Source organism: Candoia aspera, chromosome 2, assembly GCF_035149785.1.
Source record: "Candoia aspera isolate rCanAsp1 chromosome 2, rCanAsp1.hap2, whole genome shotgun sequence".
NCBI classification, from domain to species: Eukaryota; Metazoa; Chordata; class Lepidosauria; order Squamata; family Boidae; genus Candoia; species Candoia aspera.
Genome location: NC_086154.1, coordinates 4,420,301 through 4,442,542, shown reverse-complemented (window position 1 = coordinate 4,442,542; position 22,242 = coordinate 4,420,301). Strand labels below are relative to the sequence as shown.

The 22,242-nt window shown below is 48.5% G+C and overlaps 2 protein-coding genes across 2 annotated transcripts; both read right to left on the bottom strand.

The window, feature by feature from the left end:
- Window positions 1-187: 187 nt before the first annotated feature.
- Window positions 188-22,196, bottom strand: LOC134488846 (zinc finger protein 197-like). Its single transcript, XM_063291179.1, has 7 exons — window positions 21,782-22,196; window positions 21,378-21,492; window positions 21,194-21,261; window positions 20,213-20,342; window positions 16,172-16,280; window positions 754-830; window positions 188-453 (listed from the first exon to the last, which is right to left on the bottom strand). The coding sequence occupies exons 1-7, from the start codon at window positions 22,163-22,165 to the stop codon at window positions 188-190; spliced, it is 1,149 nt and encodes a 382-aa protein (XP_063147249.1). The 5' UTR covers window positions 22,166-22,196.
- On the bottom strand, window positions 17,085-19,100 carry LOC134491960 (zinc finger protein 493-like). The gene has a single exon (XM_063296057.1). It carries the CDS (start codon window positions 18,950-18,952, stop codon window positions 17,276-17,278), a length of 1,677 nt encoding a protein of 558 aa, XP_063152127.1. The 5' UTR covers window positions 18,953-19,100; the 3' UTR covers window positions 17,085-17,275.
- Window positions 22,197-22,242: the final 46 nt, after the last annotated feature.

Sequence of the window (22,242 nt, the reverse complement as noted above, 5' to 3'; positions counted from 1 at the left end):
CCACATTTCATTGCAGCTCACTCCTCTCCATCATGCTTGATGTGAAACCTCCTACCTGGATCCAAGAGCATAATGCCATCATGAAGGAACCATTCTACTTTCAGTGGAAGTTTCCATGAATGCAAAGGATTACCTGCCATGGTTCCATCCTATGCTGTTTCTGTGGGTCAGTGCCCAAAGTTGTCATTCACTTGGCTCTGGATGAACAGGCAGCATTGAAGGCACACGCCGCAGCCTGCACAGTGTGATACATGTTGTAGTTGTCCAGATAAAATGTTTCTTCAGGGATATTCTGGACCAGGGTCTCCAGCTTCTCTGATTCTTTGCACCTGGTCTGCCCTTTTCTAGACAATTCTGGCTTGAAGAATAAGCAGTGAAACACTGTCTCCACAAAAGTGTTGATGTCAGAGAGAGAAGTAGTTGAAGGTTTTGACATTTTATCCTTTTCGAGTTCTACATTAAGAAAGAAAAGAATCCATGGACATGCCGAAAATCTAAATTAATGTAAGAAAGGTTCAAGGTGATATCCCATAAAGCTGTTGTGATCCAGACGTTCCCCATCACTGGTGACATCAGCTGCTGAACTAGATTTTGTATCAGGCTTATTGGAGGCCAAAAAGAGCGACTCTCACCATAATAAACATATACATTAGCTTCTGTCCTCCATAGAAAAGGGTCAAGTTCTATGGAAAATAGGTATCTTATCTGCCTTGGGATGCTTGCAGAAAAGGCCACACAAATTCCATCACTGACCAGCAAAGGTGTTAAGAGTCCTCACGAACATCTCCCCAGTGTCTGTATCTGAAGCTAAGAGCCCAATCCTGTTCCGTCTGAAATGCAGGAGCAGTTGGACAATGCCACATTCTGAAGATCTTCTTTTGGGTCCATCCAATTGAAATGTGGGAACTGTTTTTTTTATTATGAAGGGCTGAAATAGTGAGCTCGTAACTGATCTGTGAAAGGGAGGGAAGGAAAGAATGTTGGGTTTACTTTTCAAGACAAAGTACAGGCTTTTATTCACCTTCAGTTTTCACTTATAATAATGGAACTCTAGCCCAGCTCCCTGTCCAGTACAGGAATTTATTCCATAGAATTGTAGAATGTAAGGGTTGGAGGGACCATAGAGAGAAACTGGTCCAAACCACTGCCCCAGGGAGGCCTGGAGAACTAGCATGTTTCTGAATGAGCGGAGACATCAGCCATGCCAAAGACCAAAGAACCAGTGAGCAGACTGGTTCTGTGGAACCTCTCTGGATAAGGAAAGGGTGTTTTTACTATTGTAATCAAAATTTTTAATAAAAAATATTTTTTTAAAAAAAGCAAACAAACACTGCCCCATGCAAGAATCTACTACACAGGGTTGGTAGTTGTCGTGTTCACTGTTTCAATGTGCACTGTACATCGTAACGTTTCACATGCCATGGCGCTGATGCGCATTTCTGTTTGGGAGGGAGCTGCTGTGAAACCTTGTACCAAGCTCTGTATCTCTGTTCATTTCAATGGAAGGTGTTTGGGTTATGTGCTCTGTTCAAGGACTTTTCCCGCAGACCATCAGAAGCTGTTAGGAGCACCTGGGATTGTGAGCTTGGGAAGATTCTATGGGGGGAGGGATCTCATTTGTACTGAGGGTTTTTAGTTTGCATTTGGCGTGCTTTTATCATTCTCAGCTTTCTTTGTGATCCTGCATACTATTCTTTAATAAATCAGATATCTTTGCATTCCTGCTCATGAGTCTGAGAGTGTTTTAGAATAGGCATTCATTACATAAAGCTGAAAATGATAAAAGTGCCAGCTGTCTGTAGCTGATTATGCCCTGGAGTTTAAGGCTTTAGCTGGGAAAATCCCCTTAATAGAACGGTTTAAAGAGGGACTCAACCGGGACGTCCTATGATGGACGTTGTGTAGAGATGACCCAGAGTCATTGTATGAATGGATCTGTCTGGCCGGCAAGGCTGAGCATGCCCAGCATACCTTCATGCAAACCAGATGACCTGAAAAACCACCAGCCACCATGAGGCAACCCTGACGTGCCGCTACTGCTGCCCGGCCAGGCTATAGAGCCTGGGAAGAGGAGAGAGATCAGCGCTATGCGAGGGCTCAGTGTCTCCGATGTGGAAAGGAAGGGCATCGAGCAGCTGATTGCCCAAAAGCCAAGGCTGGAGATCGAGCAGGCAAGCTGCCGGCCCAATCGCTCCCCCCCTCGCAGCGGATGACAGCAGCCAAGGGGGCAGCCGAAGCTGAGGAGGTATTCTACTTCTCAGGAGAGGCTGGAGATGACTCTAAGGAGCCGGCGGGAAATGCCAGCCACCTGCCATGAAGAGCACCTGCGGGCAGGTGGAGGAGGATGGGTACAAGGATGCTATGGTGAGTGCTGACTGTCCCACTTTAGCAGTAAAAGTGAAATTGGGCTCCCGCACAAAAATTACAGAGGTCTGGGCTTTAGTTGACTCTGGGTGTTCCAGGTGTCTAATTCACCCTGATCTGGTTGCTGCTTTGGACCTGCCTAGCTTCCCCCTCCAGCAGCCTTTGATCTTTGCACAGTTGGATGGTTCAACGGGGGGGGGGGCGGCAACCCATTTCACTGGAACTGTCGCAATGCAAATGGGCAGCCACCATGAGACTTTAAAATTTGTAGTGGCACCTGTTGGCAATCCCTTGGTAATTCTGGGGATCCCCTGGTTAACCTATCGAAGCCCATATATAAACTGGGAACACAGAACTCTGACTTTTAAGGATGGGTTTTACCAAGCTCCTACAGCGGGGAGAGTTTCACGTGCGGGGGTTGGAAGGGCTGCAATTGCCACGCCGCGCCCTAGTTTGGCACATTTAGAAGGCTTGCCTGATCGATACCAAGACTTTGTAGACGTCTTTTGGGAAATGGAAGCAGATCAGCTACCCCCCCATCAGAAAACTGACTGTGCAATAGAGTTGGTTACCAACGCTCAATTGCCCAAGCCAAAAATTTATCCAATGACTCAGAAGGAGCTTGAGGCATTACGGGACTTTATTGACAAAAAATTGTCAGGGGGGGTTATTGAACCTGCGAATTCCCCAGTTGGGGCCCCTGTCCTATTCCGGGAAAAGATGGCACACTTCGACTCTGTACGGACTATCGGGGGCTAAATTCCATCTCAATTTGCAACAAGTACCCTCTTCCGCTCATGAAGGACATGTTAGCTCACTTGTCTAAGGGCAAGATTTTCTCCAAGCTCAATCTTCGTGAAGCCTATTTCCGGATCTGCATATGAGCTGGAGATGAGTGGAAAACCACTTTGAATTGTCCACTGGGTTCATTTCAGTACAAAGTCCTCCCTTTTGGGTTGGCAGGGGCACCCGGAGTCTTCATGCAATTGATTAATGAAGTATTACATGATCATTTGTTTAAAGGGTCCTGGTTTATTTAGACGATGTTCTCATTTACACTGAAACCGAGGAGGAACACAAACACCTCCTCAAACAGGTGTTAAGCAAGCTTAGAGATCCCAAACTTTATGCCAAGCTTTCCAAATGTGAGTTTCACAAGACCCAACTTGACTATCTGGGCTATAGGGTGTCTGACAAGGGCATTGAAATGGACCCTGCAAAAATTCAGGCAATTTTAAGTTGGGAACGTCCCCACACCCAGAGGCAATTGCCAAGTTTCCTTGGGTTCAGTAATTACTATCGCCAATTTATCCAGGGTTTCGCTGAGATTGCTTTGCCCCTCACTGATTTACTCCATACCAAGGGATTGGGGGAGACACGCAAAGTAAAAAACCTGGGGCAGTGCTGAATTGGACGCCTGAATGCCAGGCAGCATTTGAGAAGTTAAAAACCCTCTTCACTGCTGAGCCTATTCTACAGCACCCCGATCCTGAACACCCCTTTGTGGTCCAAGCTGATGCTTCTGACTCCTCAGTTGGGGCTATATTGTTACAGAGAGATTCTGAAAATCACTTAAAACCCTGTGCTTATTTGTCCAGAAAATTTTCTGAAACTGAACGCCGGTGGCATGTTTGGGAAAAGGCGGCCTTTGCTGTAAAAGCCGCTTTGGAAGCCTGGCGTCACCTCCTGGAAGGCGCTAAATGCCCTTTCGAAGTTTGGACCAATCACAGGAATTTGGAAGCCCTCCGCACCCCCCAGCGTCTCAGTCCTAAACAAATTCGCTGGGCTCAATTTTTCAGTCACTTTAACTTCCAGTTAAAATTTATTCCAGGAAAGAAAAACTTTCTGGCCGATGCTTTGTCACGTTTACCTCAGGACCTTGACCATGTGGCAGATGTGGTTGGGACTGTTCTCACTGAACCACAACTGGGCTTAGTTGCTGTCACTCAGAGCCAGACCCGTGCGCAGGCATCCCCGCCCCCAGCCCAGTCTGGGACACGGAAAGTGCAAGTTCCTTGCCAGTTACAGATTTTCTCCAGGCGCTGAAATCTGACACTTGGTTGCTAGTTAATAAAGACACTTTTTCTTTTGAAAACAGTCTGGCATGGGTGCAACACTGCCTTTATGTACCCGAAACTTTATGACCTGACATTTTACAGCATTCCCATGATGATAAACTGGGCATTTTGGTTTTGTTAAAACATTGCATTTGGTTTGTCAATTCTGGTGGCCCACCTTGAGACGCAATGTAAAAGACTATGTGGCTTCCTGTCCTGTTTGTGCAATGTCAAAGTGAAAAGGGGGGAAACCGCAGGGGCTTCTGCAGCCTGTGGCCAGCCCACCCTGTCCCTGGGACAAGATTTCTATGGATTTTATTGTGGATCTTCCTCCCAGTCATAAGAAAACTGTCATTTGGGTTGTAAAATATTATTTTTCCAAACAAGCCCATTTCATTCCATGTGCGTCCAACCCGTCGGCCCCACAATTGGCGCGCCTATTTCTCATCCACATCTACTGTCTCCACAGTAGCCCCTCCCATTTGGTCAGCAACTGCAGGACAGAGTTTACTTCCCAGTTTTGGAAATCATTTTTAAAATTGATTGGCACCAAACAGGCGTTGTCCACCTCGTCCCATCCTGAGACTGACGGATCTACTGAGATTTTAAACTCCGCCCTTGAACAATTTCTTAGAGCATACATTAACTAACATCAGGACAATTGGGTGGAGTTGCTGCCTTTTGCTGAAGTGGCTTACAACGATGCTGTCCATCAGAGTACCAGGCAAACCCCTTTTTGTGTGGTTTCTGGTCACGACTTTGTTCCCATCCCTGAACTGCCACAACCCCCTCCCCAAACACGTTCTGCCTCTGACTGGGCTATTAAGCTTGCTGATTCCTAGCCGGTGATTCAACAGGCTTTGGCTGATGCCCAGGCTGCTTACAAGTTTCAAGCCAATAAGCATCGTTCTTTGCAACACGATTTCAAGATTGGGGATCAAGTGTATCTATCTACCAAATTCATCAAGTCCCCACAAACCTCTAAAAAACTTGCTCCCAAGTTCATTGGTCCTTTCCCTATTGTTGGTCTTATCAATCCAGTTACTGTTAAGTTGGATCTGCCTCACAATTTGAAACGCTTGCACCCTGTTTTCCATTGCAGCTTGCTCAAGCCTGTCCACCACTCTTCCCGCTGGCATCCCCAACCTCCTCCTCCTGCTCTGATCATGATTGACGGTCAACAGCACTTTGAGGTCAAGGAGGTCACTGATTCTCGCAAGCTTCGCGGCACCCTCCAGTATCTGGTCTGATGGAAACACTTTCCTCATCCTGAATGGGTGTCTGCTCGCCATGTTCCTGATTTAATTCACCATTTCCACTTGGCGTACCCTTTAAAGCCTGCTGCTTAGTGTTTTCTTTCTTTTGGGGGGTGGGGCATGTCATGTTCACTGTTTCAATGTGCACTGTACATCGTAACATTTCACATGCCATGGCGCTGATGCACGTTTCTGTTTGGGAGGGAGCTGCTGTGAAACCTTGTACCAAGCTCTGTATCTATGTTCATTTCAATGGAATGTGTTTGGGTTATGTGCTCTGTTCAAGGACTTTCCTGCAGACCAACAGAAGCCGTTAGGAGCACCTGGGATTGTGAGCTTGGGAAGATTCTACGGGGGGAGGGATCTCATTTGCACTGAGGGTTTTTAGTTTATCATTCTCAGCTTTCTTTGTGATCCTGCATACTATTCTTTAATAAATCAGATATCTTTGCATTCCTGCTCATGAGTCTGAGAGTGTTTTAGAATAGGCATTCATTACAGTAGTGACATTAGAGATCATTTAGTCCAACCCACTGCCCAGTGCAGGAATCCCATACCATAGCATTCCTAAAAGATGGCCTCCAGCAAAGGAGAGTCCACTGCCTTGCAACACAATCTGCTCTACTATTGAACAGTATTTTTTTTCTTGAAGTTCAACCAGAATCTACTTTCATGTAATTTAACCCAATTACATTTTGTCCTGTTTTCTGGAACAACTTTGAACAATTCTGCCCTGTGTTCTACATGACTTGCCCTTCTGATACTTCAGGATGACAATTACATCTTCCCACCATCTTCTCTTCTCCAAGCTAAACGTGCCCAGGGCCTCCAACCTAAAAGGTTGGTCCTTACAGTCCTCTTTTGTGTCAGAAGAGAAAGCACATTATAAACCCTAAGAACAGTGTCACCGTTCCCAAGCGTCAGGCATGACCAATTTCTCTGCTCTGGAGTGTATATCTTGCCCACACTGAAGTTGGTGGATTGAAGGGCAATGTCACAGACACTTGACATTCAAAAAAGGACAGGGTGTGGTGTGACCACCTTAATCAATTTTATACCAATGGAAACTTTAACCATACATTGTTGCTGTTTAAGGGACAGCCAGCCATTGCAACTTCTAGGACATGTGCTGTTCCAGGCTATTCCATTTTCCCCTTCCTCAGCAGATGGGTTGAAATCAGCTAATTGTCACTTGTTGAGATGGGCAGCCATAAAAATTAACTTGTAATGAAAAAAAACTTGATGAAACTAGTATGTGAAGCTAGACTCATTCTGCTTTCCTTGCAGTTTCTAATAGAAATCACCACTGATTGTTCTTGGAGATGAAGAAAATGTAACTTAAGACACACTTTAAAAAAAATGCAAAAGGATGTTTTGTAGCTTGCTTTAAGAGAGTGCAGGAGGAATTGCTGGTGATAAGACTTATGCTGAAAAAGAGAATCACAGGGCCTCCAACAAGCCATAATCCCCATCCTTTCATACTTGTGGGGTTTTGTAGATGCTCAACATCTGAAATCTGATTGGAGATGCCCAATTCAGCCTCTTCAAGAACAGCCAAAAGCTTATTTTGCTTTCCGGACTTGTAGTTTGGCACATTTTCCTGTTTAGTGGACAGTTGGTCTAGCAAGGCATCATAACTTAATATCGGGTCAAAATAGTTGTCATGGATGACATAACCTAAAGTAGCATTGGGCAAGAACTGGTGAACTTCACGGATGGTGTACAAGAAGGATAGGATTTTCCAATGTTTTCTTTGCCCAATCCTGAAGGGAGAAAAGAACATCATTTTCCTTTTGTTTAGAAACAACATGGCTGTGGAGAAGAGAAACATGTTATGTAATTTTGAAGGGGGGGAAATGGTATCAAATATGTCTATAACTGCTATGAAGATTGGAAGTCACTTAAGTTTTTCTTTTTCTTTGCTTTTTGTTTTCAACACTTGTTTATCTTCTCTATCTTCCTTCCTTTCCTACTTTTCTTCTATATTTTTTGCATTTATCTTTTAACGTTGCAAAAATTTAATAAAAATTACACACAGACACACACACACACATGCCCAAGTCCTGCTGTTTCTCACCTTCGTGATTTCCATCACTGTCAGCAGCAGCATATGACTGTGGGATAAAGCCATCAGCTAATACTCCCTTTGCAATAAAACTGGGTGCCTTTGCTACGTCAGGACTAGGAGGGGAAAATAGTTTTTCTAAAATATTTGATCCTTTACTTTTCTTGGCAAGGGTACTTTTCAAGGGAAGAACCAGAAAGTACTTGTAGCACAAGCTTCATTAAGCCCATTTTCCATTTTTTTCCCTCCATTGTTTGCTTGGAGAATTGAAATGGGAGGTTAAATGTGTATGGGTGTGTTTCACTATGAAGGAGGCAAAGGTGAGTTATTTTGCCCTTGGTGAAAATGGATGTTCAGATTATATGTGTCATGAGCACTGATGGTGAGCAGGAGAGGGCCCCTATCCAGGGGGGAAAACGCATGCGTAGTACTGAGGAGTAAAGCAGCCATTCAGAGAGACACAGATCAGACCCGCCCAGACTCTTTATCTGTCTGGGTTTTCCCACGCTTCTGTCATGAGTGCCGTTGAGCTGAAGACATCAGCGCAATGGCACACATGACAACAACAAGGAAACAGGGGAAGGGGCTCAAGATAAGTAGCCATCAACTTACAAAGACTGAAGGGCAAGAGACAATGGCTAAACGGATCGCGAGGCACACCCAAGCTGTTAGCGCTAACGCAACGGAGATCGCCCAGCTGAAAGCAATCACCGGAGGAATAGGGAAACCGATGATGGGCGATCCCGGAATGCCAGCGGGGCCTCGCAACCCCTCACCTACCGGCAGGACAGCGTGTTGGACAAAGGGGGGTGACGTAACCGCGAGTGAGGGGGCGCTGACCGGCGCGGGGTATTTAAACCCCGCACCGGCGCGCTCCTGTCACTCTCAGCTTTTTTCCTATACTGTATCTACACTGCGAATAAACCAGAGCCTGTTTCACGGAATCAGCGTCTGAGTATTACTCGGAGGTAGGCAGCGCATGACATAAAGCTGAGAGTCATAAACTCAGCCTCGCCGAGCCCCACCGGACGACAACGAGCCGCGGGAGGAGTAGACGGCGAGAAGACCAGGAAGATGAGGCCGGCGCGACGCGGACAAGGGGGGCGGGCCACACGGCAAGAAGCAGAGGAGGACCGATCGAGGCCAGAGGCACCGCGGACTCCCGGAGCCATGGACGCCCACCCGACCCAACCCGAGCCTCAGCTCCAACCCCAAGGGGAGATGGCGACGGAGGCAACCCGACCACGGGAGGGAGCAACATACCTCCCGAGACCAGCGGAGAACCCCGCGCCTCACATCGCACCCCAGCAACGGGCGTGGAGCGACAGCCCAACGGCGGTAAGCACGGGGGAGGACGATGAAGCAACCCAGCAGACGGCGGAGGAAGTGGACCAACGGCCGAGAGAGACTGAACCCCACCGGCAACACACCCCCGCTGACACACCGACGGAACCGGCCCCAGCGGCGGCGCGGATCGCGGACGAGGACGCACAAGCTAGACTCGCGGCCATGGAGACCCAACTGAAGGAACTCCGGACCATGCTTCAGTCGCTCATGCCCCCCGCGCCGCCCAACGACGTCCCCGCACAGGTCCACACCCCGAGCGAAGTGCCGAACCCCCACGGGCCAAATGAAGGTCAACAGACGGCCCAGGCGGACGACACCACAGGCCGGGAAGCGAGAGGAAGGGACGCACAAAACGCCCGGGCCCCAAAGGACTTCCCCATCTTCTTTGATGGGAACCCCGCGAAACTGTCGTTCTTTATCACGAACGCCAGGGAGTTCATGGGGAGGCACGGACACTCCTACGACTCCGAAGCGGACAAGATCGCTGCCATGGCGATCAAACTACAAGACCGGGCGGCGGACTGGTACGTCCAACTGTACGAGTCCAGCTCCCCCGCCCTCGCCAACTTCCCCGCCTTCATCAATGAGATGAAAAGCTACTTCGAGGACCCACTAGCCAAAGTGAGGGCGAAAAGTGCACTCCAAAGACTTAAACAGGGCACACGCACTGTCCCAGACTACGCCCTCGAGTTCAAAGCCCTCACGGGGAAGGTCAACGACTGGTCCGAGACCACCCTGCTGGAAATGTTCAAAAGGGGGCTCAACCGCGACGTACTTCAATGGGCCGTCTACCGCGACGACCCAGAAACGCTACACGGGTGGATCCACCTCGCGGGGAAAGCAGAACACGCGCACTGCACCTTCCTCATGACAACTACGGAAGACACGAACAACACCTGCAAACAGGTACCCACATCACACGTGGGGACGGCCGGCCCCACATACCCAAAGAAGAAATTTAATCGGGGGCCCTGCGGGAGGTGTGGAAAACTAGGGCACAAGACGGCAGATTGCTTCGCCAACCGACCACCGACCAGTGTGCCTAAACCCACCCCGAAAACTAGCCCCAAACCACCTAACCCGCCGCCGCCCCCTCACCGCCGAATGACCGGAGCCACAGCGACACCAGAGGAAGGCTGGGACACCTACTGGGGGGAAGAGGACAACGTAGACCCAGACCAGCCGGCGGGAAACGCTCCCCGCCTGCCCTGAAACGCGTTGCGAGGCAGGCGGTGGGACAGCAGCGCGGACCACCTCAACGGAACGGCGAAAGCTCCGTGATAATGGCGGCAATCAAACTGTCTGCCGGCAACGGAGCCACCACGGCCGCGGCACTAGTGGACTCGGGGTGCTCAAAAAACCTCATCCACCCCGACTTAGTCGCCAAACTCGACCTCCGCTGCTTCCCCCTCCCCACGCCGTTGGCATTCCACCAGCTGGACGGCTCTACAGCGGGAGGGAAACCAGCTACGATGCAAACCGAGCCGGTCACCCTGCAAATGGGCACTCACACCGAACGCACATCGTTCGTCATCACCCACATCGGACGGCCCATTGCAGTCCTGGGAATGCCATGGCTCGCGACAAACAACCCGCGCATCGACTGGGAGACCCGCACCTTCACATTTGGCGACGGCGAGTATCGGGCACCAGTTCCGGCGGGCAGAACCAACCCCACTGTGGGACGAGCAGAGGCGACTACACAGGACAACGCCGCTAACACAGCAGACCTACCGGAACAATACGCCGACTTCTCCGAGGTCTTCGGAGAGGCGGAAGCTGACCAACTACCCCCCCACCGCAAGACGGACTGTCGGATCGACCTGCTGCCCGATGTCCCCTTACCTAGACCGAAGATCTACTCGATGACCCCGAAGGAGATGGCAACCCTCCGGGAGTTCATCGATAAAAACCTAGAGAGGGGATTCATAGAGCCAGCATGCTCACCGGTCGGAGCCCCCGTCTTATTCCGGGAGAAGAAAGACGGCACCCTACGGCTCTGCACCGACTACCGGGGCCTAAACGCGGCTTCCCTGTCCAACAAATACCCCTTACCCCTGGTGAAAGACATGCTCGCCCACCTGTCCACGGGCAAAGTCTTCTCCAAACTGGACCTGCGCGAGGCGTACTACCGCATCTGAATCAGGGAGGGGGACGAATGGAAGACTGCGTTCAACTGCCCCCTAGGCACCTTCCAGTACAAAGTGCTGCCGTTCGGACTCGCGGGGGCCCCCGGGGTGTTTATGCAGCTCATCAATGAGGTCCTGCATGAACACCTGTTCAAAGGGGTCCTTGTCTACATAGACGATGTCCTTATCTACACTAAAACGCACAAGGAACATGTGACCCTAGTCAGGCAAGTCCTCGACAAGCTCAGAAGGGTGCAGCTCTATGCCAAACCCACAAAGTGCGAATTCCATAAAGCGCGCCTAGACTACCTAGGGTACCGAATCTCCGGAGACGGCATAGAAATGGACCCCGCAAAAGTCGAGGCGGTGCTGAACTGGGAACGCCCCCGCAACAGACGCCAACTCCAGAGCTTCCTCGGCTTCGCGAATTTTTACAGGTCATTCGCCCGGGGGTTCGCAGAGATAGCCCTCCCCCTAACGGACCTCCTCAAAACCAAAGGGGTGGGGGACACCCGACGCGCCAAGAACCCGGGCACAGTATTGGACTCCCGCGTGCCAGACCGCATTCAACAAGCTGAAAGCGCTGTTCACCATGGAGCCAATCCTCGCGCACCCGGACCCAGAACGGCCGTTCGTGGTCCAAGCCGACGCCTCAGACTTCTCCCTGGGGGCCATCCTACTCCAAAAGGACCCCACAGGACTCCTGAAACCATGCGCCTACCTGTCGAGGAAATTTTCCGAGACAGAAAGGCGATGGCACGTCTGGGAGAAAGAAGCCTTCGCGGTAAAATTGGCGCTAGAAACATGGCGACACCTACTCGAGGGAGCCACCCAACCATTCGAGGTCTGGACTGAACCTCGAGGCCCTCCGAACGCCCAGACGCCTCAGCCCAAAACAGGTCCGATGGGCCCAATTCTTCAGCCGCTTCAACTTCCAGCTGAAGTTCATGCCGGGTAAAAAGAACTTCCTGGCCGACGCCCTTTCCCGACTGCCCCAAGACGAAGAGCCCGCCCCAGGCACCATTGGGACGGTCCTATCCACCTCGCAACTGGGGATGGCCATGACCACCCGAAGCGGCGCTCGGAGGCAGCTCGACTCTACGGCGCAACCGACGGCGGGACAACCTGTGACCAGACGACGCCAACCGCAACTACCAGGGGGGATACGCACGGACCTCGCCGCCGCCCTCAAAACTGACCCCTGGTTCCTGGCAAACCCCGACAAGGTAACGATGGCACAGGACCTGGCATGGGGGGAAGGCAGAATCTATGTCCCGGACTCGCAACGCCAAGCGATCTTGCATAGATCACACGACGCCAAGCAAGCGGGACACTTTGGGTTCCTTAAGACCCTACACCTAACAAGGCGTCAATTCTGGTGGCCCGCGCTAAGACGAGACGTGAAAGCATACGTAGCATCCTGCCCAACGTGCGCTAGGGCCAAACGGGCACCAGGCAAACCCACGGGGCTTTTACAACAGGTGGCAGAACCCTCCCGCCCATGGGAGGAAATCTCCATGGATTTTATAGTGGACCTCCCACCCAGCCAGAAGAAAATGGCCATTTGGGTGGTGAAGGATTATTTCTCGAAACAGGCCCACTTCATCCCCTGCACGTCGGTCCCGTCCGCACAACAACTAGCCAAACTCTTCCTCATCCACGTGTACAGGTTACACGGATGTCCCGCACGTGTGGTGACCGACAGGGGCACACAGTTCACTTCTAAATTCTGGCGGGCCTTCCTAAAGCTGACGGGGACCCAACAGGCCCTATCCACTGCCTGGCACCCCCAGACGGACGGAGCCACAGAGGTCCTCAATGCCACCCTAGAGCAATTCATATGCTCATATACCAACTATCATCAAGACGACTGGGCCGAACTGCTCCCGTTCGCCGAAGTCGCATACAACAACGCCGTCCAGATGAGCACGGGGAAAACTCCGTTCGAGGTAGTCTCGGGGCGCGACTTCGTCCCCATACCGGAGCTACCACAACCCCCGGAACCCCAGGTGGACGCTAGCGACTGGGGACGGAAGATTGCGGAATCGTGGCCAATAATCACGGCAGCGCTGAAGGATGCACAGGCAGCCTACAAAGAGCAGGCCGACAAGCACCGGCGCCAACAACCGACGTTCCAGGCGGGGGATATGGTCTACCTATCCACCAAATTCCTAAAGTCACCCCAACCCTCGAAAAAACTGGGGCCTAAGTACATCGGGCCGTTCCGAGTCACGCAGATAGTGAACCCGGTGGCAATATGCTTGGACCTGCCACACAACCTACGGAGACTCCACCTGGTGTTCCACACCAGCCTCCTGAAACCTGCAACCACCTCTCGATGGCACCCAAGCACGCCACTGCCCTCACCGGTGATGATCGACGGGCAACATCACTTTGACGTAAGGGACATACTCGACTCTCGCAGGCAACGGGGAACTTTACACTATTTGGTCAGGTGGAAACATTTCCCCCACCCAGAATGGGTGGCGGCGCACAACGTTAACGCGCCCGACCTAACCCGGGCTTTTCACCGGGCATACCCTGACAAGCCAAAACCAAGACTAGCAAACCGTCACCTGCATAACCCCTCCCCCGCGGCCCCCCCCGCCTACCGTGCCCCAAGGGAAAGGGCCCCCCCAAGCCCGCGACTTGGGTGGACCTCCCCCCCCGGGACTCACCCCCCCCGCCCCGGGCCCACGAGGCAGTAACAAGCGGTCGCCAGCACCCTCCCCCCGCCCCAGGCCCACGGGGGAGTGGCAAGCAAGTCAACAGTGCATCCTGGGGGCAACGCCCAGGAGCACACATAACAAAGGCGACGCACTTAGAATAAAAAAGAAGGGCCCTACCTGGAGCTGATAAGCACCCGACCAGCCACGCCTCTCTCCTCGTCGAACTGAGCCAAACAAACAGGGTGTGGCCAGAGCATGCGCACGCCCAGGGTGTGACCTGGGCATGCGCACTAAGAACACACCCTAGAAAGGCACGTGGTAGAGGGCGGAACAAAGGGAGGGGCGAAAAATACTCCGGCGGGAAATTCAAAAAAAAAAAAAAAAAAAACCATTTTGACAGCTCTCCTGGTAAAAAACCAGAAAACTGGGGGGGGGGGCACTATTCGGACAGGGGGCAGTATGTATTCGGAGGTAGGCAGCGCATGACAGCTTCTTCAGTTTGTTAGGATTTTCTGTCTTATGCAGCAGTAATAAACACTAGAGACCTATTCCTCGTCTCAGCGTGGTTCCTGGCTGTTAGGACAATAGGAGAGAAGACAAGTAGTGGTAGAAGACGATGAATATTCAAAAGTGCACGTAATTCGGTAGATTAAACTGAAGTTCTAATTAAAGGTTACTACATATTTACAACCTTCTTGGATGACTGAGAAATGAACCAATCTATATGCCCAAAGAGAGTTTTGGCTTTTCAGCTGATAAGCTATTCATTTGCATGATCAGAAGTCTCTTCAGAACAGAAAAGCATTTTCTGAACGAAATGGTCATTTGTCAGAGAAGGTATAGTGAATCCTACATGAGCAGCGGTTGGACTGCTTTAGGATCCTCTGAAAGAACTGCCGAAGAATTATTCCTGCTATGAGGAAGCATCACTTCAAGGAAAAATGAAGTTTTGCTTTTTCCCTAACAAGGAACTTACCACACTACTTCAGACGACTTCAGTTGGTCGAACGTAAGTGATCACAAATGAATAGGGTCTAGGGAATTGTAACCCTCAGAAGAAAAGAAACACGTGACCCTTTTAATAGAGTGATCTCCAAACAGCATATATACACAAAATGACAGTCTTATATATTGCTGAACTTAGAATCACTTCCCCGCTGTACTCATCATCTTTCCTTCCAGGATTTTGCAGTAGATTTAATCTGATTTCCTAAAAAGTTACCTTGACCTCATGGATTCAGTAATATTTGTTGTTTTATAGACATAGTCGGGTGTTGGCATGTGCTGACATGAACGGATGGCTTTACTGCAGAGTAGAAAAACTACCAAGAATCTATCAAGAATTGGAACAAAATACTTCCTTTTGGAAATAACATGCAAGGAGCCTTCAGATCAGATTGAGGCCCATGATTCTAACTTGCTGGTTGCAGAATGCAAAGCGGCCAAACAAACTTGACATGGAACCATGCTTGGGGCAACAGATCTCCAGATCCAAATCCCAGAAAAGGTATCCAGAATCCATAAGACAGAAACCATGTGGAAAGGGAGGAAAAACATTGCACCTTACTTACTTAAGCCTTATGGAGGGATGCTTGTAGATGATGTATGGCTGAAACCGAACAGGTGTCATTGAGATGATCCCACTGATGAAGTATTCCCCCAGCCTATAATAATTTGCTGGTTCATTTTGATCCCTTAAGAAGTTAAGAGGGCACTCGGCTTTTAGCTTTTCAGAAAACATACAGGGTAGGAAGATCAACGTGGGCAGTGATAGCAGTTTGAACATGATCTTCTAGAAATTTGGTCTGCTCCACTCAGTTCCTACAATGCATTAGAAGCCAAGACAAAATCTTAAGATGGAGCATGCAGCCACTTTTCAAACACTGGTGGAATCAACCACTTCAGCACTATGAACAGCAGATCTCCTACAGGATTCCTGCCCTGCCTTTACATCAGTTTGAGTGTACAGGGACTTGACATACTTTGAGGGTTCTCAGGGACAATTGGTTGCCATAGGTTTCCAAAGGTGAGGCGGCCTGATTCCAACTGTGCCCTGGAGAAAAGCTTTCAGCTTTTTGAAGATAAATAAAATAAATCACTTCGATTTTGATAATTAAAGAGGTGGCATCATCTCTGCAATTTCAGGCTCACTCTCGAGAACTCCTATACAAAATTGGAAGTAAACATGTTTGCAAAAACTCAACGGCCCTGCTGTCGGGGGGAGATGGGCAGTGATGCAAATTCAAATAAATACATAAATAAATAAATATTTCCTTTAGAATGCTGGGAAACTTCCAGTTTAGTTTGCACCAAGCCCTCTCCAGTGAATCCATCTCCATGCCTGATCATCTGGAATGGTTCACTGGAATCTTTGTTGTTCTGCCCTTGATTACCTTCAAAGGAAAAGAGAAATGAAAATGATATCAAGGTTAGGGGAGAAGATCAAACACTAGGAAGTCATGAATTTCCTTCTGAAATTTTGCCAAATTCCAATTAATCTGCAGGTTTGCATGCTTACAATGGCATGGTATAGAAACAACAATTTCCATATTCATGAGCCATAAAACTTTGGAAACATCTAAACCATCCTTTTTATTTAGAATTACACTTACATGGTCAGATCTCACCAGAGCCAGCATTAAGGAAGAATCAGAGGAAACATCCAAGAAGGTATTAGGAGAAAGCCTAACATTTACTGGAGGGGGGGGGCAATTCCTGCAGATACCATTGAGAACTTAACTCATCCTTTTCTTCCTACCCAAATTATTGCCCGTTTGCTGTTCCTCTCTGGCCAAAATCACATGGTTGCAGAGAAAGAAAAACCATGAGTTCTTCTATTCACCCTAAACAGCATATTTGCAATGGAAGAATGGCATCGTTTTGCCCCTAATCCTAAGGCACAGGATAGAAATGAATGAGGGTCATGGCCCTTGCACCCTGATTTCCAGTAATTCACAGTGCAAGCCATAGGATACACATAAATTCTTTAATAAGGAGAAATGACCCACATTCAGCTCAAAGACGCAACTAAAGTTTCATGGGGAACTGAATAAAAATCCTTTCTTCACCCTCCTTCTCCATTGCCATTAACAAGACTGATGACCCTGTCTGGCTGACTTTGCCTTTGATGTCTTTCCATTGCCCTGCTTACTAAGTGATAATGCTTTCCCTAAACAATCCCTTACAACCTTCACTTATGTGGCTTCTCCCTGTGTGGACCTTTTTGTGGACAGTAAGAATCCCATTTTTGCAGAAACTCTTTCCACACTCCAAGCATTTATATGGCTTCTCTCCCCTGTGTTGAACTGTTTGTGGGAAGTAAGGGAAGCACTTCAACAGAATTTCTTTCCGCACTCTTTGCATTCATGTGGTTTCCACCCAGTTTGGATCAGTTTATGGGAAGTTGACTGCTAGTAGTAAAGCTCTTTCTACAAACCATGCATTTATACAGTTTCTCCCCTGCATGGATCTGTTTATAGGAAGTAAGATAAGTGCTAGTAGTAACATTCTTTCCACACTCCGTGCACTTAGGTGGTTTCTCCCCAGTGTGGATCTTTCTATGATAAGTAAGGGAAGTGCTTCGACAGAACCTCTTTCCACACTCCGTGCATTTATAGGGTTTCTCCCCCGTGTGGATCCGTTTATGGGAAATAAGTGAACTGCTAGCAGTAAAGCTCTTTCCACACTCCATGCACTTATATGGCTTCTCCCCTGTGTGGATCCGTTTATGCGAAATAAGGTAACTTCTAGTACTAAAGCTCTTCCCACACTCTGTGCATTTATATGGTTTCTCCCCTGTGTGGATCCGTTTATGGCAATTAAGGTAACTGCTAGTACTAAAGCTCTTTCCACATTCCATGCATTTATATGGTTTCTCCCCTGTGTGGATCTGTATATGGGAAATAAGTTGACTGCTAGTAGTAAAGCTCTTTCCACACTCCATGCATTTATACGGTTTGTCCCCTGTGTGGGTCCGTTTATGGGAGGTAAGGTAACTGCTAGTAGTAAAGCTCTTTCCACACTCCATGCACTTATATGGCTTCTCCCCTGAGTGGATCCTTTTATGGGAAGTAAGTTGACTGCTAGTACTAAAGCTCTTAGCACACTCTGTGCACTTATGTGGCTTCTCCCCTGTGTGGATCCTTTTATGATAAGTAAGGGAACTACTTTTCCAGAATCTCTTTCCACATTCTTTGCATTCCTCTGGTTTCTCCACTGTGTGGGCACATTTATGGGAGGTAAGACGACTACTAGCAGTAAAGCTCTTTCCACACTCTGTGCATTTATATGGTTTCTCCCCTGTGTGGATCCTTTTATGAGAAGTAAGGTCACTGCTAGTAATAAAGCTCTTTCCACACTCCATGCATTTATATGGTTTTTCCCCTGCGTGGATCCGGTTATGGTAAGTAAGAGAAGTACTTCGACAAAATCCCTTTCCACACTCCATGCATTTATATGGTTTCTCCCCTGTGTGGATCCGTTTATGGGAAATAAGTGGACTGATAGTAGTAAAACTCTTTCCACATTCCGTGCATTTATATGGTTTCTCCCCTGCGTGGATCCGGTTATGGTAAGTAAGTTGACTGCTAGTAGTCAAGCTCTTTCCACACTCCGTACATTTATATGGCTTCTCCCCTGTGTGGATCCTTTTATGATAAGTAAGGGAAGTACTTCTACAGAATCTCTTTCCACACTCCGTGCACTTATATGGCTTCTCCCCTGTGTGGATCCATTCATGGGAAGTAAGATGACTGCTAGAAGTAAAGTCCTTTCCACACTCCATGCATTTATATGGCTTCTCCCCTGTGTGGATCCTTTTATGATAAGTAAGGGAAGAACTTCCACCGAACCTCTTTCCACACTCTGTGCACTTATATGGCTTCTCCCCTGTGTGGATCCGTTTATGGGAAGTAAGATGACTGCTAGAAGTAAAGCTCTTTCCACACTCCATGCATTTATATGGCTTCTCTCCCGTGTGGACCTTTCTATGATAAGTAAGGGAAGCACTTCGACAGAATCTCTTTCCACACTGTTTGCATTCATGTGGTTTCTCACCTGTGTGCATCCTTTTAGGAGATGTAAGGCCCACATTTTCACAGGAAGGAGTGAAAGTCCAATTGTAATTTTTTCCACTTTCTCTGCGTATATAATCTCTCTCAGTGTGGGTTGGATAGTGCTCATTGACATCTAATTTGCCTTTGAATAATATTACTCCTTTTCCAGTATCTTTTTTCTGGATTTGTCCTTCTGGGGGATAAAGGTCTTGAATTGCAGCATCAATGGAAGATGAGCTCTCCTGATTCCAATTATCTGACCCGTTTCTCTCGTGTTTCTGTAGTTCCATTTGCACTGAAGGCTTCCCTGTTCTCTTTCCCTGCGTGGTCATCAGGAATGGCTCACTGCAATCTTTATTCTCCTGCCCACAATTACCTTCAAAGGGAAAGAGGAGTGAAAATGACAGCAAGGTTAGGGAAAAAGGTCAAACGCTAGGAAGTCATGAATTTCCTTCTGAAATTTTGCCAAATTCCAATATCTTGCACTTTTGCATGCTTACAGTGGCATGCCATAGAAATGATAATTTCTGTATTCATGAGGCATAAAAGCTTTGAAAACATCTAACACATCCTTTTTCTTAGAATTATCCTTATATAGTGAAATCTCACCCAGAGTCAGTAAGTTAAGGAAGAATCAGGGGAAACATCCAAGGACATATTGGAAGAAAACCTAATATTTATTGGAGAGGGGCCAATTCCTACAGAGATCTGTGAGCACTAAACGCATTTTGAAACTCGGCCTTTTCTTCCTGTCCGATCTACTTCCATCTGCTATTCATTTTTCTCTTGCCAAAATCACATCGCTGCACAGAAAAAATCTAGAGTTCTTCTACGAACCCAAAACAGCATATTTGCAATGGAAAAACGGCACCATTTTGCCCTAATCCTAAGGCACAGGAAAGAAGTGAAAAAGGAAAAAAAGTCATTAACCTATGTGCCTGAATAAATGACAATCCTTCCTAGGAGAGAGAGGGAAGCATCGGAGCCCAAGAAGCTGCAATCCGTGTGATGGAATTTAGCATCTCCTCAAGCCAAGGAGTGAGGTTGTCACTCATCTGTTTAAACAAAAATGGAAAATTCACCAGATGGGAAATGGCACAGGATGCATCCAAGCAGAGAGCTACTGACCTATTTTCTGCCTTGGAGGAGGCAAGGCTGGATCTTTTCCTTCTCCCTCCCAGGAAATGACATTTGGTTGGAGAAACAGCTGAGGGCCTCTGACTGCCAAATGTCTTCCCAAACTCTCTGATTGGAGAGTAGCAAACCCTTACCCAGAGAGGCCACGTTCCTACAATTCTCCAGCATGACTTCCCAATGTAGGGCTTTTTGGTGAGGATCCAGGAGAGACCACTCCTCCTCGGAGAAACACACAGCCACCTCCTCGAAGGACACAGGACCCCCCTGAACAAGGAAAAAAGAACAGAATAAGCCCAGGAGGATTTGCAAGGTCTGTCCTACTGTCCACTCATTTCCAAACCAAAGATTTGCACTAAGTTAAACGTCTATACTTGGTAAGATTCCAAAGACACACAACCCAGTTTCTGCTCCTCCTCAGGCTGCACAGAATCTGCTAGTTGCCAGAGCCATTTGCTGGGGTCAAAAAAAGCAGAGAAAATTTCCTGGGAAGGACATTTCTCAATCTTTGCAAAGAAGGACACTTTGGCCTCCAAATCCAGACCTTAGAAATTACTTTGAAAGCCCAAAGTGCCTTGATTATATGCTCTTTCGGGACAATTTTTCTTTAGAGACTTTTGTATTGGGCCACCTTCAATGGATTTTAATAGTCCGCCTCATCTTTTAATGTGTGAGTATTTAGTTATCCTTCGGCAGCCTTGTACAATTCCAAATGAAAGAAGTACAAAAAGAATGGGTCTCTGTTCAGCAGTCGCTACAGCTGTAGTAGTAGCATTCTATCTGCTGAAGGACGTTTTTCAAACATTAGTTATCGTACACTAATAGTAGGAAGGATAACCAGCAAAAAGGAGAGTTGAGTCTTAAAAAAATATTTCCTACTGAGAATCTCAGGGTAGAAATGAGAAACCATTGCCTCCCAACGACAGACTTGGGAGGAAGATATGCTGACTGAGAGCAACTTGAACCTCTTCTTCTCCATTGCATGTTGCTCAGGAACACGGAAATACCCGAGCCCAAACGAGAGGGAAAAACTGAAGGAGAAAGTACTACGTACAGCAGCTTGTCTTTCTGGAGGAAAGGGAGAATACAAGTCTAATCATTAAATTTGCTCCTCTTACTTGACTTGGAGGTCCAACAAGTGTTTCAGCTCCACCGTATAGAGCAGTCAACTTTGTTTGAGTCTTCCCTGTGAGGGAGAGAGAATTTTAAAATGCACAATTAATAAACTAGGCGGAGGTCTTCTACAGAAGAGAAAATGAGACAGTTCGGATCTCTCTGGGGAATGGGAGGACCTTTGAGTACCTGCTGAGGTGTCCTGACCTGGATCTTCCTGAGAGATCCCCCTGAAAAACATCTCCGGAGGGGGATTGGATGGATTCCTCCTTCCCTCGGGATCTCTGATCTCCACAGTGAAGGACTTGAAATAGTAGGCAGGAGAAAAGAAGGAGAATTAATGCACTTCACACATCATGAAGGGGATTCTTGTTCTCTGAACACAACTTCAAAGCCCCCAATCTCCAACACTGAGGCTGGAAAGTAAGAAAGGGACCGAGGCTGTCCCAAATCTATCTTCAAGAACTGATAATGGAACAGTGTCCTACAAGAATTAGGGAAGCCTCTCCATATATTACCAATGGCAGAGAATTCTGGTAGGGAGGGGATGAGCGTTCAAACCCTTCTGGGCTCCCAGGATGAGGGTCTCTCACCTGCAACCCGACCTGCTCCTTCTGCTCCTCCGCCTGGCTCAGGAGGAAGCCCTCGGCCAGGGCCACCGCCTGGCAGCTGGTCTCTGCTCCACACTCCCGCACCCAGCGCTCCACCTGCAGGGGCAGCAGGGCCAGGAACTGCTCCAGAACAACCAGGTCCAGCATCTGCGCTTTGGTGTGCTTTTCTGCTCTCAACCATCGACTGCACAAGGAGTGGAGCCGGCTGCAAAGTCCTCGGGGACCCTCGGCCTCCTGGTATTGGACGCTCCTGCAGTTCCAGGGCTGAACTTCTGCATGGAGGGTTTCCGCCTCCAGGGTCTTCTGCCCAGTTCTTGCCCAGATCTCCCCACAGCTCCCACCTCTTGCTAAAGGTTGTGTCTCCATTCTTCCTCTGTTCTGCAACACAACTCCAAATCTGTCTGAGGAATCTTAGGGATCTCTGAACGCCTTTTCACTCACAG